Source organism: Streptopelia decaocto (assembly GCF_964273445.1).
Source record: "Streptopelia decaocto genome assembly, chromosome: 7".
NCBI lineage: Eukaryota > Metazoa > Chordata > Aves > Columbiformes > Columbidae > Streptopelia > Streptopelia decaocto.
The window spans coordinates 41659583-41671731 of record NC_138661.1 but is presented as its reverse complement, the minus strand read 5'-3'; the positions used below and the strand labels follow the sequence as shown (position 1 = coordinate 41671731).

General features: G+C 58.1%; 1 protein-coding gene across 2 annotated transcripts; it reads left to right on the top strand.

The window, feature by feature from the left end:
• The first annotated feature begins 1711 nt into the window (after positions 1-1711).
• Positions 1712-11141, top strand: CHST1 (carbohydrate sulfotransferase 1). 2 transcript variants are annotated; one of them, XM_082058554.1, is made up of 3 exons: positions 1712-1947; positions 3072-3233; positions 9146-11141. In XM_082058554.1, exon 3 carries the CDS (start codon positions 9190-9192, stop codon positions 10447-10449), a length of 1260 nt encoding a protein of 419 aa, XP_081914680.1. In that variant the 5' UTR covers positions 1712-1947; positions 3072-3233; positions 9146-9189; the 3' UTR covers positions 10450-11141. The 2 variants fall into 2 exon arrangements, with proteins under 2 accessions (XP_081914680.1, XP_081914679.1); XM_082058553.1 differs by lacking the exon at positions 3072-3233 and having other exon boundaries at positions 1714-1947.
• The last annotated feature ends 1008 nt before the right edge of the window (positions 11142-12149 follow it).

The following is a 12149-nucleotide window of genomic DNA, read 5'->3' as shown; positions in this document are numbered from 1 at the left end:
AGTCCTTGTCCTTTGCCCGGCGCAGGAAAACAAGCACGAGAGAGAGTGGCTTCAGCGCTTTCTCACTCAAAACAGGATACACCAATGCACTAGCACCGTATACTGAATGCTATGATGGGGAGCTGTTGCTATGGTGAGGGAAATAATATTTAAGCACCAACTGTTTATAAATATAAAATCCCTACAAAGTTTCCTAAAATTAGATTAAGGGGGCTAGAGCTGTCAGGATATTGTAAAAGGCTTGAGAAATACCAGTATTTTTGGACACACAAGATCTGGATACTCCTAAAACAGCAAATGCAAGTCCAAAATGCTAAACATCAAAAGTGATGACTATGCTGTTGTGCTTCCTGAGGTTTAAAGGCAACGTCATAGCCCTCGACTTTCTGTCACAGCCGGGCAGGCCTCTGTGAACAGAGGCGATACCAGCATTCCCAGGGATTTATTTTCCTCTTTCGACACAATTGCAGCACAGAGACCTGAGCTCCGCTGTTCCTTGTAGCCCACTCACTGCCAAGTGGGGTCGTTCCGAGCTGCTGATTGACATGCTGGTACTGTGACCCTGCAGTTACACTTTGTGAATCTTGGAGTCAGAGGTGAAGATTTGGAAATCCCTGAGCTGGGGAGACAGCTCCTTGCAGAGCTCAGGAGGTTGTCAGGACCTGGGTGCTGCTCATACCAATGTAAGAAAACTGCTGTGATGCCTTATAATGTCCAGGCAGCACCAAACATGCACGAAGTAAAATGGGGATATAAAAAATTAATATCTGCTGTAGCATCTCCAGAATCATAAGCTGGCTCTTGTTGGCAGCTGTCATATCAGTAGAAGTGCAGTTAAAGTGCTAAAAACTCAGCCTAGTTGGCAAGCGCCTGACAAAAAGGAAACATTACAAGTTGCCAAAAGTAAATTGACCCATTTCAAAGGGTCGAACAGAAGCAGAAACCAGGAGGAACGTGGCTATCAGACAGCAGCCACCTCAACATCCCTGACGGTCTCTCGTGTGTCATTTCCTCTGCCCCAGGTGGTCAGGATGGCACCTTCCCGCCTCTTCTGTTAGCATTCCTGCCCCGCCGGGCTTGGTTTTGGTCCCTGCCCGTGGCAGTGAGCCCTGGCCACGGCGGCGCAGGGAGGATTCTTGGCGCTGAAGAACTAGTCCCCATGACAGTGTGTTTTCTGACGAGCAAAGGCTACCGGCAAATGAGCGAACGAATGCACACTGACATCGCTACCAAATCCGGCTGGGTCGCCGGGGTGAAGGGGGCGCTGGTTGCGCCCCAGCACTGGGGCGTGAGGAGGGTGGGAGGCACCCGCCGCCCGCATCAGCCCCCGTCTGCGGGGTGGCCTGACCCGGTCCCCGGGGATCCCCGCGCCACCCGCCAACACCCAGCGTGGGGACGACTCGTCTTCCGCGGGGAGCCCCATCGGGTCTCCACCCCGCCACGGGAGGGGCTCTGCCCGCTCCGGCTGGGCCGCCTTGGAGAGAAAAAAAGGGCCAGGGAGAGTTTCCTGCCCGGCAAATCCTGCCCAGCGGCCGGGCAGCGCGGGCGGCGCGAAGCGGTGCGGGCAGCGCGGGGCGGGGGCAGCGCGGGGCGGTGCGGTGCGGAGCCTCTGCCTGTGCGCGCTGCCGGGCGGTCCGGAGGAGGGAGGGAGGGGAAGCGGGTGCAGCCCCCTCCCCTGCCCGCCCTCCCCTGCCCGCCGGCGCCGCGCGGAGTGGAGCGGAGCGGAGGGGCGTGGAGAGGCGGCCGCGCGCGGGGCTGCCCGCGCGGGCAGGGCAGGCAGGGCAGGGCGGGCAGCGCGCGGCCGCCAGCAGGGATGAGCCCCCGCGGCGCGGCCCGCTGAGCGCCGCCGGCAGCCGCCCCCGGGCCCGGCTCGGCGTCCCCCGCCCCAGGAGCCGCGGCGGGGCCCTCCGGGGATGCGGGGGGAAGCCCACCGCGGCGCTCTGCCAGGTAAGAGGCGCTGGCGTGGGGTGGGTTGGCGCGGCGCGGGTCGGCGGGGGTGGCCGGGGGTGGCGGACCGGGGCTCTCCCGTAACCCTTTACGCGCCACCAACTTTCCAGGGCAGAGAGGCATCACCCGCGGCGGCGGGAGGGACTTTTCCCCGCTGCTCCCGGCGGCGGTGCGGCGAGACCCCGTCCCGCGCTGCCAGCGCCCGGCAAGCCGCGGCCGCGGCTGCCTTAGCGGCGGTCGGCAGCCCTGGCTCCCGGGAGCCGCGGGAAAAAGGAGCTGTGGCGAAACTTGGGCTGTTGTTGGGCGAGAAGCTGCCGCCTGGAACAAGTCAGTAGGTCCCCGGTGGCACAGGGGAGGCCAGCTGCCCTGCCCGGTCGTGTGAGCCGCGCCAGCTGGCAGACCAAATGCCCTGGCATTTGCTGTCAGACCTTAAAGTGGTCTGATAAACCTGCCGTGAGGACGCAGGCTGGCGAGAAGAGCTCGCAGAGCGGGGTTGAAGCACGCCATAGCATGGAGCAGTCCTACAGGAAAGCTGCGCGGTTCGAGGTTTGGGCTCCTGATGCAGCCGTACCCTGGGTACATTGCAAAGAGAGTATTTTGAGGTGGTGAATGAGTGCGTTCATCCAAAAAGAGCCTCCTAGCTCCTGCCAGGGGAGCGCTCTGGGAGGGAGCAAGCATGCACAAACAGGCTGGTGGATGGCTTTGGGGAAGGTGGAGAGCACAAAAAAATTGTATCGGGTTTATCCAGGCGTTCGCATCTTTGGGAGGAGACAGATGCAGTTCAGCAGATGAGGGATAAAGAGGCACAGGTGGATGTTGCGATAAGAAAACTCTGGGACTGGCTGGGATTGTTGTTACTTGATAGTGATTAATAACTCAAAATGTGTATGCAGAGTACCAGTAGGGAAAAACTGAAATATCCGTTGAAGACTCAGTAATGATTTAAGTGCATGTCAAAGTGGGCAGTAATCTTTTGGTGGCAAAGGATCTCTGGGATGGGCAGAGACAGGGAAGTGGGGGCATGCCAGGAGTGGTTTTGAGCACTGGGGTGCTGTGCCTTATCATTAAAAAAGTGCCCCAGGAGGTGATGCATGTGAGAGCGGAGCGAATTTTGGTCTTTACAGGCATGAAGCACCTCCACTCTGCGTACGGTGCTCACCCGAGGAAGGTGGCGGACATGAGTTCCCAGCTGGCACTTGAAGCTGTCACCTTAGAGAAGCTCTAGTGCTGTAGGGCTGAAGAGGAGGCAAGACTGAATGCTCACTCCCACCCCATCAGGATCTCATGTTGGTGGGCCTTGTTGGGGGGGAGGCTTGGGGACAGAGACCAGCCCTGCTCACACAGCTGTTGCGGTACCCAAAATCAGGTAGCACCTTTGGAAAGGGAGGCTGCTTCGTGCTGCATTTCTCAGCGGTACGCCTTTCCCCTGGGGAGCGATGGGGTGCAGCCTGCTTGTGCACAGGGTGGCTGGGCCACAGGCGTGCTCAGTGCTTGCCTGGATTCGCAGAACTACCAGCATGACTAAGCCACTGCGACCGAGTGAGACGCTCTCGTTGAACCCCGTCAGGAGCCCGTCTTCCCGGCCTCAGTGATCACAACACGTTGTTTTATGAGATAAACTCTTTGCTCAGTGGGAGAATGCTGCTAAGCAGCAGAGCCCGTGCCAGTGGGTCCCCGGCCGAGAGTTGTTTTGCAACCCTGCGACTTAATTTCTGTGCCTGGGTGGCGAGGCTGGGGGGAGCGGGGCTGCAGGAGCCAGGCTGGCTGGGCAGGGAGGCACCGTGGGGCGCTGGCTGCGGCTCCCCCTCCCTGACCAGCCCTCCAAGCTGCTCTACCCCGGGCAGGGTACCCAGGGGTGTTGCTTGCCGGGCAGGGGACAGGGGCACAGGGCTGAGCAGCTGCTGAAGTAGGTGTTGTGAACCCTGTAGGTGACTATGCACGCGTGGGTCTCCCTCCCCAGGGGTGATGGGTTGTCTGTGATGAGACACGTTTTGGGATATGTCCCCCAGTGAGCATGCTGCAGCCATGCCTTCCAATTGCTGCAGTCACACTTGTGTCAGGAGAGAGCTTTTTTGGCTTGTAACTTCTCGCGTGGGCTTCACCTCACGCGGGTGTGCGTGCGTGCCCCTCTGCACTGGGGTGGCCATGCCCAAGCACGGCGGGGCAGGCAGTTCTGCCCTGTCTCTACACTCACCCACCCTTCTTCCTCCTACTGAGACCCTGGCACCTCCCAGTTGTTCGCTGCTCACAGTTGTGTTTTCCAGCCAGTCCCAAAGTCCTGAGTCACTCTGCCGTTTCCATGGAAACGGCCTTGCTGGCAGGAATCGGTTTTGGGGGTAGAGGGTGCCGGTAGCTGGACTGGGATCCAGCAGGCCCCAGGGAGGGCTTGCGGGGCGCAGGCATTTCTCCAGTTCATTGCCCTGGTGCTGGGGCTTGTGCGGGGCTGGAGCAGGCACCTGCGCTGCACCTTCTTCCACTCCCTTTTCGTTTCTCCTGCCACCGGGAAGTGCAGAGGGGTTTCCCTGGCAGGGGCGAGGGAGCCCGGGTGAGCCCAGCTGGGCCAAGGGCACAACTTTGGAGAGCTGTTGAGAGAGGGGGAAGCCTGGAAGGCAGCTGAAAAGAGCAGGTTTTTCTGACTGCCCTGTGAGAAAGCCTTGGAAACAGCAATGACAGCATCAGCTCCTGTAAGGTCTCCTGCCATCACCCCCAAGTTTTTCAAACACAGCCACCTGCAGCGAGCAGCAAGGGAACCTCCAAGGAGGCTTGGGGCAGGAGGCAGGGCAGCTGTGTTGCTGTGGGACCACCCCTGCCAAGAGAACAAGCTTTGGCTGGTCCAGGGCACTGCTCTCTGTAGCACCTGGCAGCTTTTGGAGAGGAGAAGATGTGCGAGTCGCACCGCTCCCTGCAGCAGCCCCGCGAGTCCAGCCTGCTTGGCAGCACCTGAGCACAGGCACCAGTGTAGCCTCTGGCGCCACGGTCCTGCTGCTCTGTCTAAAAGCAGGTCATTCACATCAAACCTGGGAAGACCATCCCCAAAGTAGGAGTCGACCACTCAGCATTGCCTCCCAGGCCTGCGCTGCGGCTGGCCGGCCGCGCTCGCTGCTCCCCACGCCGGTGACTCACAGATGCCTTTCAGCTTAATTCATTGCCTCCGATCTCCCGAGCGCTCCTGGGCTGCCTTGCTGGCTTTTCGCCTGCTCATCCTCCCTAGAGCAGCGCTGGGAGTCAGGGGAGGAGGAGGAGGAAGGCAGGTGGTTACGCACCCGCTGCCATTTCGTGGGTGTGTGTGGTGGGGGGGTTGCACTGCCTGCGGCCATCCTCTCCTTTCCTCTGGGCTTGAGGCTGCGGGAAGTGGGGCAGGGGAGAGGAAAGGCTCAGCACTTTCCTCTTCCCACAGACAATGCTCCTGTCCCCCTGACAGGCACTGGCAGCCTCCTGCGGGGCTTGGAGCCAGTTGCCGGATGCCGTGCATCCCTCGTGGACAGCCTGGTCCTGATTCGACTGCAGGCAGCCGGACAGAACTGCCAGCAAGCAGTGGAGTGCAGTCCGGCATGCTGTGACCAGAGGGGGTTAGGGTCAGGGAAGGAGCAGCGGTGACCACAGCACAGTGCAAACAGGAGCCCATGTGCCCTCTCGCACGGCCGTTGCAGTACCAGCAGTGCTGGGGGCTGGAAGGTACGAGTGACCCCCACCCCAGCTCTCCTTCTTGTATCACCAGCTGCCTGGAGGGACCTACCAGACTCAGCTCCCGCCCTTGGGCCGCATTTGCTCATCATCCTTGGTGGAGCTGAGCTAGAGAGAGAGCAGAGGGAGATTTCGGCTGGGAAGAGTTTATAGCATGGAAACATCTGTGAGTCGAGCATTTCGGATAACTCCCATGGCCACAGCATCCCACAGTCTAGGGCTGAGTAGCCAAACGAGTCTCTGCCTCACACAGGAGTCTAAGCCCCACGTGGGGCTTGTTGCTGGTCTGGACTGCTGGTCCCAGTATCAGTGCCTGGAGGGGAAGAGGTGAATTTAAGAAAAAGGTCCCCTGTGGCAAGGATGGGAGAGCAAGTGGCTATCCACTACACATGTGTGTAGGTGACATCCTTCTGCAGTGTGATGGCTGTAGCTACTGCTTGGAGAGGCTGCCCCAAGTTGTGTGGTGCCACTGGCAGCTCCTCCTTGGCAGGTGTTTCACACCAGCCTGGCTGTGTCCAGCAGCTGAGCGAGGGTGGGTGTGAGGGGAAGCGATCCTCAGCCGTGCTGGCGGCTCCTGGGCACCAGGCACTTGTGCTGCCCCAGGAGCACCGTGAGGGCACCCTGCTGCCGGTCACTGCTGCCTCTGGAGCCCGGGGCTGGGCTGGGCTGGGCTGGAACTGCAGCCCCTTGGGACAGGCAGCAATTGGAGGAGGCAGGAGAGCCAGCGGGGGACTGAGAGGAGGCTCTGTCCGGCTTTAAAGGCCACAAATGAGACATCAGGGAGAGAAGTCTTCTCCAAAAACCTGCCCTTCCCTGGCTGTGGCTCAGTAGGCAGGCAGGGCGCACGCGGAAGGTGATGAGGAGCAGACGAGGCTGAAACTGTGCTGTATTTTCACACCTGCTCTCTCAAGGAGGTGAATCAATGCCCTGTTCCTTCCTCTCCACAGCTTGGTGTGTGTGGGCGGAGAACCTGAAATGCTCACAGTCAGTGATCCGGCAGGAATTGGGACCAAGGAGGCAACTGGGCTCTGGTTGTCTTTTGCAGGGGAGCCAGCAGCGGGTTTCTGCCACATCCCAGGACAAGCTGAGTGGTGTCTGCTCCAGCATCCCTCAGCAGCACAGCAAGGAATAGAAGCTGAGGTTGTGTGTGAAGGATGCAGTGTGGCTGGCCATCACTAGAGAGCAGGAAAGCGTTCCCACTCCAGCTTCCACCTAGGCAGAATACGGGAGCCACCTGGGTCAGGAGATGACAGCAGGGACCCTCCTATCCTGTCCTGATTTAGCACACCTGGAAAAACACTTTATCCAAGGGATGGAAGATCCCATGTGGACACTAGGGCCAGGTCTCCCCTCTGCAGGGTGGGTAACCCCAAACCAGGAGCAGCAACAGCCAAGTGTCTGCGGCTTCAGTCCCTCAGACACATGTCACACCCCTGACAGGCAGCCCAGGCTAAAGCATCCCTTATTGCCCAGGAGAAAACAACCCTTATTCAAAGCATTGTTATGGATCTAAAGCACGGCTCTCAGTGCACAGACATGGTGATGGCTGGCAGGGGGTTGCCTGCAGTAGCTGTGCTGGAGCCCCTGTGCTGGGGTCCTGCTCTAAATTCCTGCTCTTGGCAAGAGGTCTCTGGAGCTGTTAGTTCCCACCTGCACCAAGCAGCTGGAGCAACTGGTAAATAATAAAGATAATAATTAAAAAAAAGAAAGAAGGGAAGTTTTCAACTCATGTGCAGGTCTGAGCAGCCTTCCTGGCATCCCTCACTGGGTGCCGGGGTCTCTCTGAGGAGCGGGGCATGTTGAGGAGACAGGAACAGCATGCTGTGCTAGCTGCTGTGGGCTCTGCAGGGAATGTGCACCGGGAACATTGTGCTGTCCCAGGCCCATCAGGGATTTTAGTGTGCTCTGGGCTTGAACAGGCCCTGTGTGCTGAAATCCATGGCTGGCCCACCGCTCTCCCTTGGAGACTTCAGCTCAGCAGTGACAGCAGCAGCTCCAGCAGTCCCAGTGGCCGGGGACAAGGAGCTCACCACCAGCTCAGAGCCGTCTCGGCACTCTCCCGGGGGATACACAGGGAGCGTGAAAGGAGGGGTGGGGAAGGGGAAGCAACAGTAGTGATGGTGCTATGGGAAGGGCTCTGCTGGGTGGAGAGCAGAGATATTTGGGTCTGTCCCCTTGGTTTTGCCTGAGGAGGAGGGTGGGTGGGTAGCTACAGAGGCACATGCACAGGTGAACATACCACACTGGAGAGTACACACATAGAATGAAGATGGGCAAGAGAAAGTGGATGCAAAGGAGCTTAAAAGCTGTTGCTAATACTGGGGCATCTCCCCTACACAGGGCTTTTGGCTTGTTTGGGGTTCGTGGAATGAGTCTGCTGTCTCCTTCCCTCTAGCCCCGCTGGCCTCAGGGAGTGATAGCACATGGATGTGAAGCCCTGTGCTTTGGAGAGCGGCAGGGCACTCTGTGAACGTTATCTGGTCAGTGAAGAGGGGGAAAATGTTAAAGCACCATCACAGTTACGTTCCCAGCAATGCCACAGCTCCCCAGGTGTGGCAGGGGCGCTCCTCACCTCACTGTCTGTGAACATTCCATCCAAGTGTCCGGCTCAGCTCTCCCTACCCTCGCCCACATGTAGGCAGCAGCAAGGCAGGGGCTGGCACCACTAAAGTTGGCCAGGACAACTGCAGCCCTGTTCTTCCCTGCACCCGCCTCTGGAGGCTGCTTCACTGTTGCCAGTAGAGAATGGAGGTGATGCAGTTTTTCATGCTTCCTCCATTGAAGTATTGCTTCCCCCATCCTCTGGTGCTAAGAATAGGATGGGGTTCTGAATCCCAGAGATGAGCAGGATCTGGCCAGCACCACGAGCTCAGTGCTGGCTGCTACTCATCCCCAGAGGCTGACAGGCTGAGCTGACCTGCCTATTGCACCTCTAAGCAAAAAGGTTTGCAGCTCCAGCAGAGCCATTGCCCCTTTCCAAAGCAGGAGGTTGTTGGCCTGGATGGGCCATACCTTGCCCTGCCAGATGGACAGGAAGAATGGAGGTGGTGCTTGACACCATCCCATGCCCTATTGCTGCCATGGCTCCTGCACTGAGTGTTGAAGACACTGGCTGATGGGTGACGAGTGACTCACAAGGCAGCTTGGGGTGGAGGGTTCACAGAAGCTGGATGGAGGCACATAGATGGTGTGGCCACCAGGCTTTAACAGCCCCCAGCCTGACTGCAGAGTATAGGGTGGGCTGTGTGGAATCAGATTTGTGTACATTCCCAGCCTGGAAGGAAGCAGTCCCTGGGGCTGAAGTCCTGGCTGGAAGAGTCTCTGCAGGCTTGCCAGCCGCTGCCTGGTCTTCCTCTCCTTTGAAATGAGGCTCTGCGGTGCGTGACTGGGGTCCACATGGTTATGGCTGATGTATAATCATTAGGAGGGTGTTTGCTGGTACCCCCAGCAGCTGGATATTTGGGTCGTCCTTGGCAGTCCTCGCTCAATCCATGACTTCTCTGTTGGGTTGCAGACACTGAGACGACCTGTGAAGAAGCTCCATGAAGGTGATCAGCCATGCAATGTTCCTGGAAGGCTGTCCTCCTACTAGCCTTGGCATCCATTGCGATCCAGTACACAGCAATCCGGACCTTCACTGCCAAGTCCTTCCACAGCTGCCCCATCCCCAACCCCGTGAACTGCAGCCTGAGCCAGGACATAGATGTGGCCGACAGGCTGTGTGATGAGAGCCCCACTTTAGCGTATAACCTCTCCAGGAAGACACATGTCCTCATCCTCGCCACCACCCGCAGTGGTTCCTCATTTGTTGGGCAGCTCTTTAACCAGCACTTTGATGTCTTTTATTTATTCGAGCCCCTCTACCATGTCCAGTACACCCTGATCCCAAAGCTGACCCAGAGCAAGAGCACGACGGACAGGCGGGTCATGCTTGGGGCCAGCCGAGACCTGCTGAGGAGCCTGTACGACTGCGACCTCTACTTCTTGGAGAACTACATCAAGCCCCAGCCCGTCAATCACACCACCGACCGCCTCTTCCGCAGGGGAGCCAGCAAGGCCCTGTGCTCGCCGCCCGTCTGTGAGTCCCTGGGAGCTGTCGATCTCCACGTGGAGGAGGGAGACTGTGTGAAGAAGTGCGGTACCTTGAACCTGACACTGGCCACCGAGTCCTGCAGAGAGCACGGGCACGTGGCCATCAAAACCGTGCGGGTGCCTGAGGTCAGTGACCTCCGGGCCCTGGTGGAGGACCCACGGCTGAACCTGAAGGTCATCCAGTTGGTGAGGGACCCTCGGGGGATCCTGGCGTCCCGGAGCGAGACTTTCCGGGACACCTACCGTCTGTGGAGGATCTGGGACGGCACCGGCAGAAAGCCGTACAACCTGGATGTGACCCAGCTCACCACAGTGTGCGAGGACTTCTGGAACTCCGTGTCCACCGGCCTCAACCGACCACCGTGGCTCAAGGGCAAATACATGCTGGTGCGGTACGAAGACCTGGCCAGGAACCCCATGAAAAAGACCGAGGAGATCTACGATTTCCTGGGCATCCCCATGGACAGCAACGTCGAGCGCTGGATACAGAACAACACCCGAGGAGACAGGTCCTCCTCCAAACACAAGTACGGGACAGTGCGCAACTCAGCGGCAACGGCGGAGAAGTGGCGGTTCCGTCTGTCCTACGAGATCGTGGCGTTCACCCAGCACGCCTGCCAGCAGGTGCTGGCGCAGCTCGGCTACAAAACCGCTGGCTCCGAGGAGGAGCTGAAGAACCTCTCCATCAGCCTGGTGGAGGAGAGAGACTTCCTGCCCTTCTCCTAAGGCAGCCCCGGGGGGGGCCGGTTTTGATACGGACAGTTTCTAACTGTTGCCTTATTTTATTTTCTTTTGTTTTGTTTCCCCCCTCTTTCTCTCTCTCGTCTTCTTTTCTTCAAAATTTGCACTAAACCGCGAGCGGGAATCTCAGCAGCTGAGTCCAGGGGAAGCAATTGCTGCCCCCCAATACGTTTCGGACGCAAGAGGAATTGGGTCTCTCCAAGCAAGAGTTGGAACTGTGGATGGGTAACAATGTTTACAAAACACATAAAATGTATAAAGCAACCTTCAAGCTTTCCAAACCGAAGGGTACCTGGGGTACTGTACTTTGCACTGTTTACTTTTACAATGTAAGAGGTAAATATAAATATAATTTATGAATGGTGTTGTCCCCTCAGAGTAACTCCCCTTGCCCCTGATGAGCAAGTTAGACTGGAAGCTGAACGTGGAACAACCTCCTTGTTTTTGATCTCAGTGCAACATGTCTGTTTGTTTAAGTCCTGTTATTGGGCTGGGCAGTGGGTCAGCTGCTTGTACGTGGCTGTTCGGTAACACCTGTGATGTTTCTTTGTGCCAAAAACCCACAAAAGAAAAAAAGTGGAAAAAAAAAAAAAAAGTGGTTGGGTGATTTGGTAAAAGCCCAACACATTTAACACTTATTTCTGTGTTTTCTGTAAATAAAAGTGCAATAAAACTGACCTGGGGGTGAACTGAAAGACCTCAGTGACTAAACTGGGGTGGAAGTGCCGACAAGTGGAGAGCAGCATCTCCTGCTCTGCCCGGCTCCTGTGGGGCTGGGAGCCGGGGGGCAAGGTGAGGGGTGCTGCCCCGAGCCTCAGGCAGCAGCCACCTCCTCGGGCATGTGCATGTTTCGTCTGAAGTGTGTCAAAATGCAAGTAGTTAAGCCAAAATAGAGAACCTGTGGTTATTTACAGACCTGAGAGCATGTTGGTCTGTGTGGGGACACAGGACTTGCTGAAGTGCCTGGTGGTACTGGCATGGTGAGCCCAGCCCCATGGGGCTGCCCCACACTGACCCCCCCGCCATGTCTGATGCTGCTCATGCCAGAGCTGGCGTGCCCTGCATGGAGGACCAGAGAAAAGTGCTTGAGTTCAGGTCATAAAACTGCCAGAATGAAAGCGAGCAGGCAAGATGATGGTCCTGGCAATGCACCAGTTGTTCTTCGCGAGCTGCCCGCTGCCTGCGGAGGCAGAGCCTCCCGCACAGGGCACCTTGGCAGGGCAGGAGCAATGCTGCACCACAGCAGTGTGCCCAGAGCCCAAAACAGGACCTTGCTGGTCTGGAACAGCCGACCAGGTCCTCCAACCCTACTAAGACAGAGTCCTCCAAACAGCCCAGCCCTTGGGGCACGTCCCGCAGACCATGGGCAGCTGCAGATAGGAAGACACAGGGGCCAGTCCCCAGGGGCCAGGGGGCAGCAATGCCCCAGCATTTCCCAGCTCAGTTGCTCCTGGAGCCAGGCAGGAAGGGGACTCAGAGAGATGTGACCACAGCTGGTCACTCCCAGCGCTGGAGCCACTCCTGGCACAGGAGTGTTTGAGCCACCCGCAGCCCACCTACCTGGTCAGGTCTCCTCTTTGAAGGTCTCTTCCACGGCCTGCTGCCCACCAGTTTCCAGCCCAAGATACTATTTGGGAGAGGGTGAGACTGGGTGCTGCAGTTGCATGCAGGGAGCTGGGACCTGC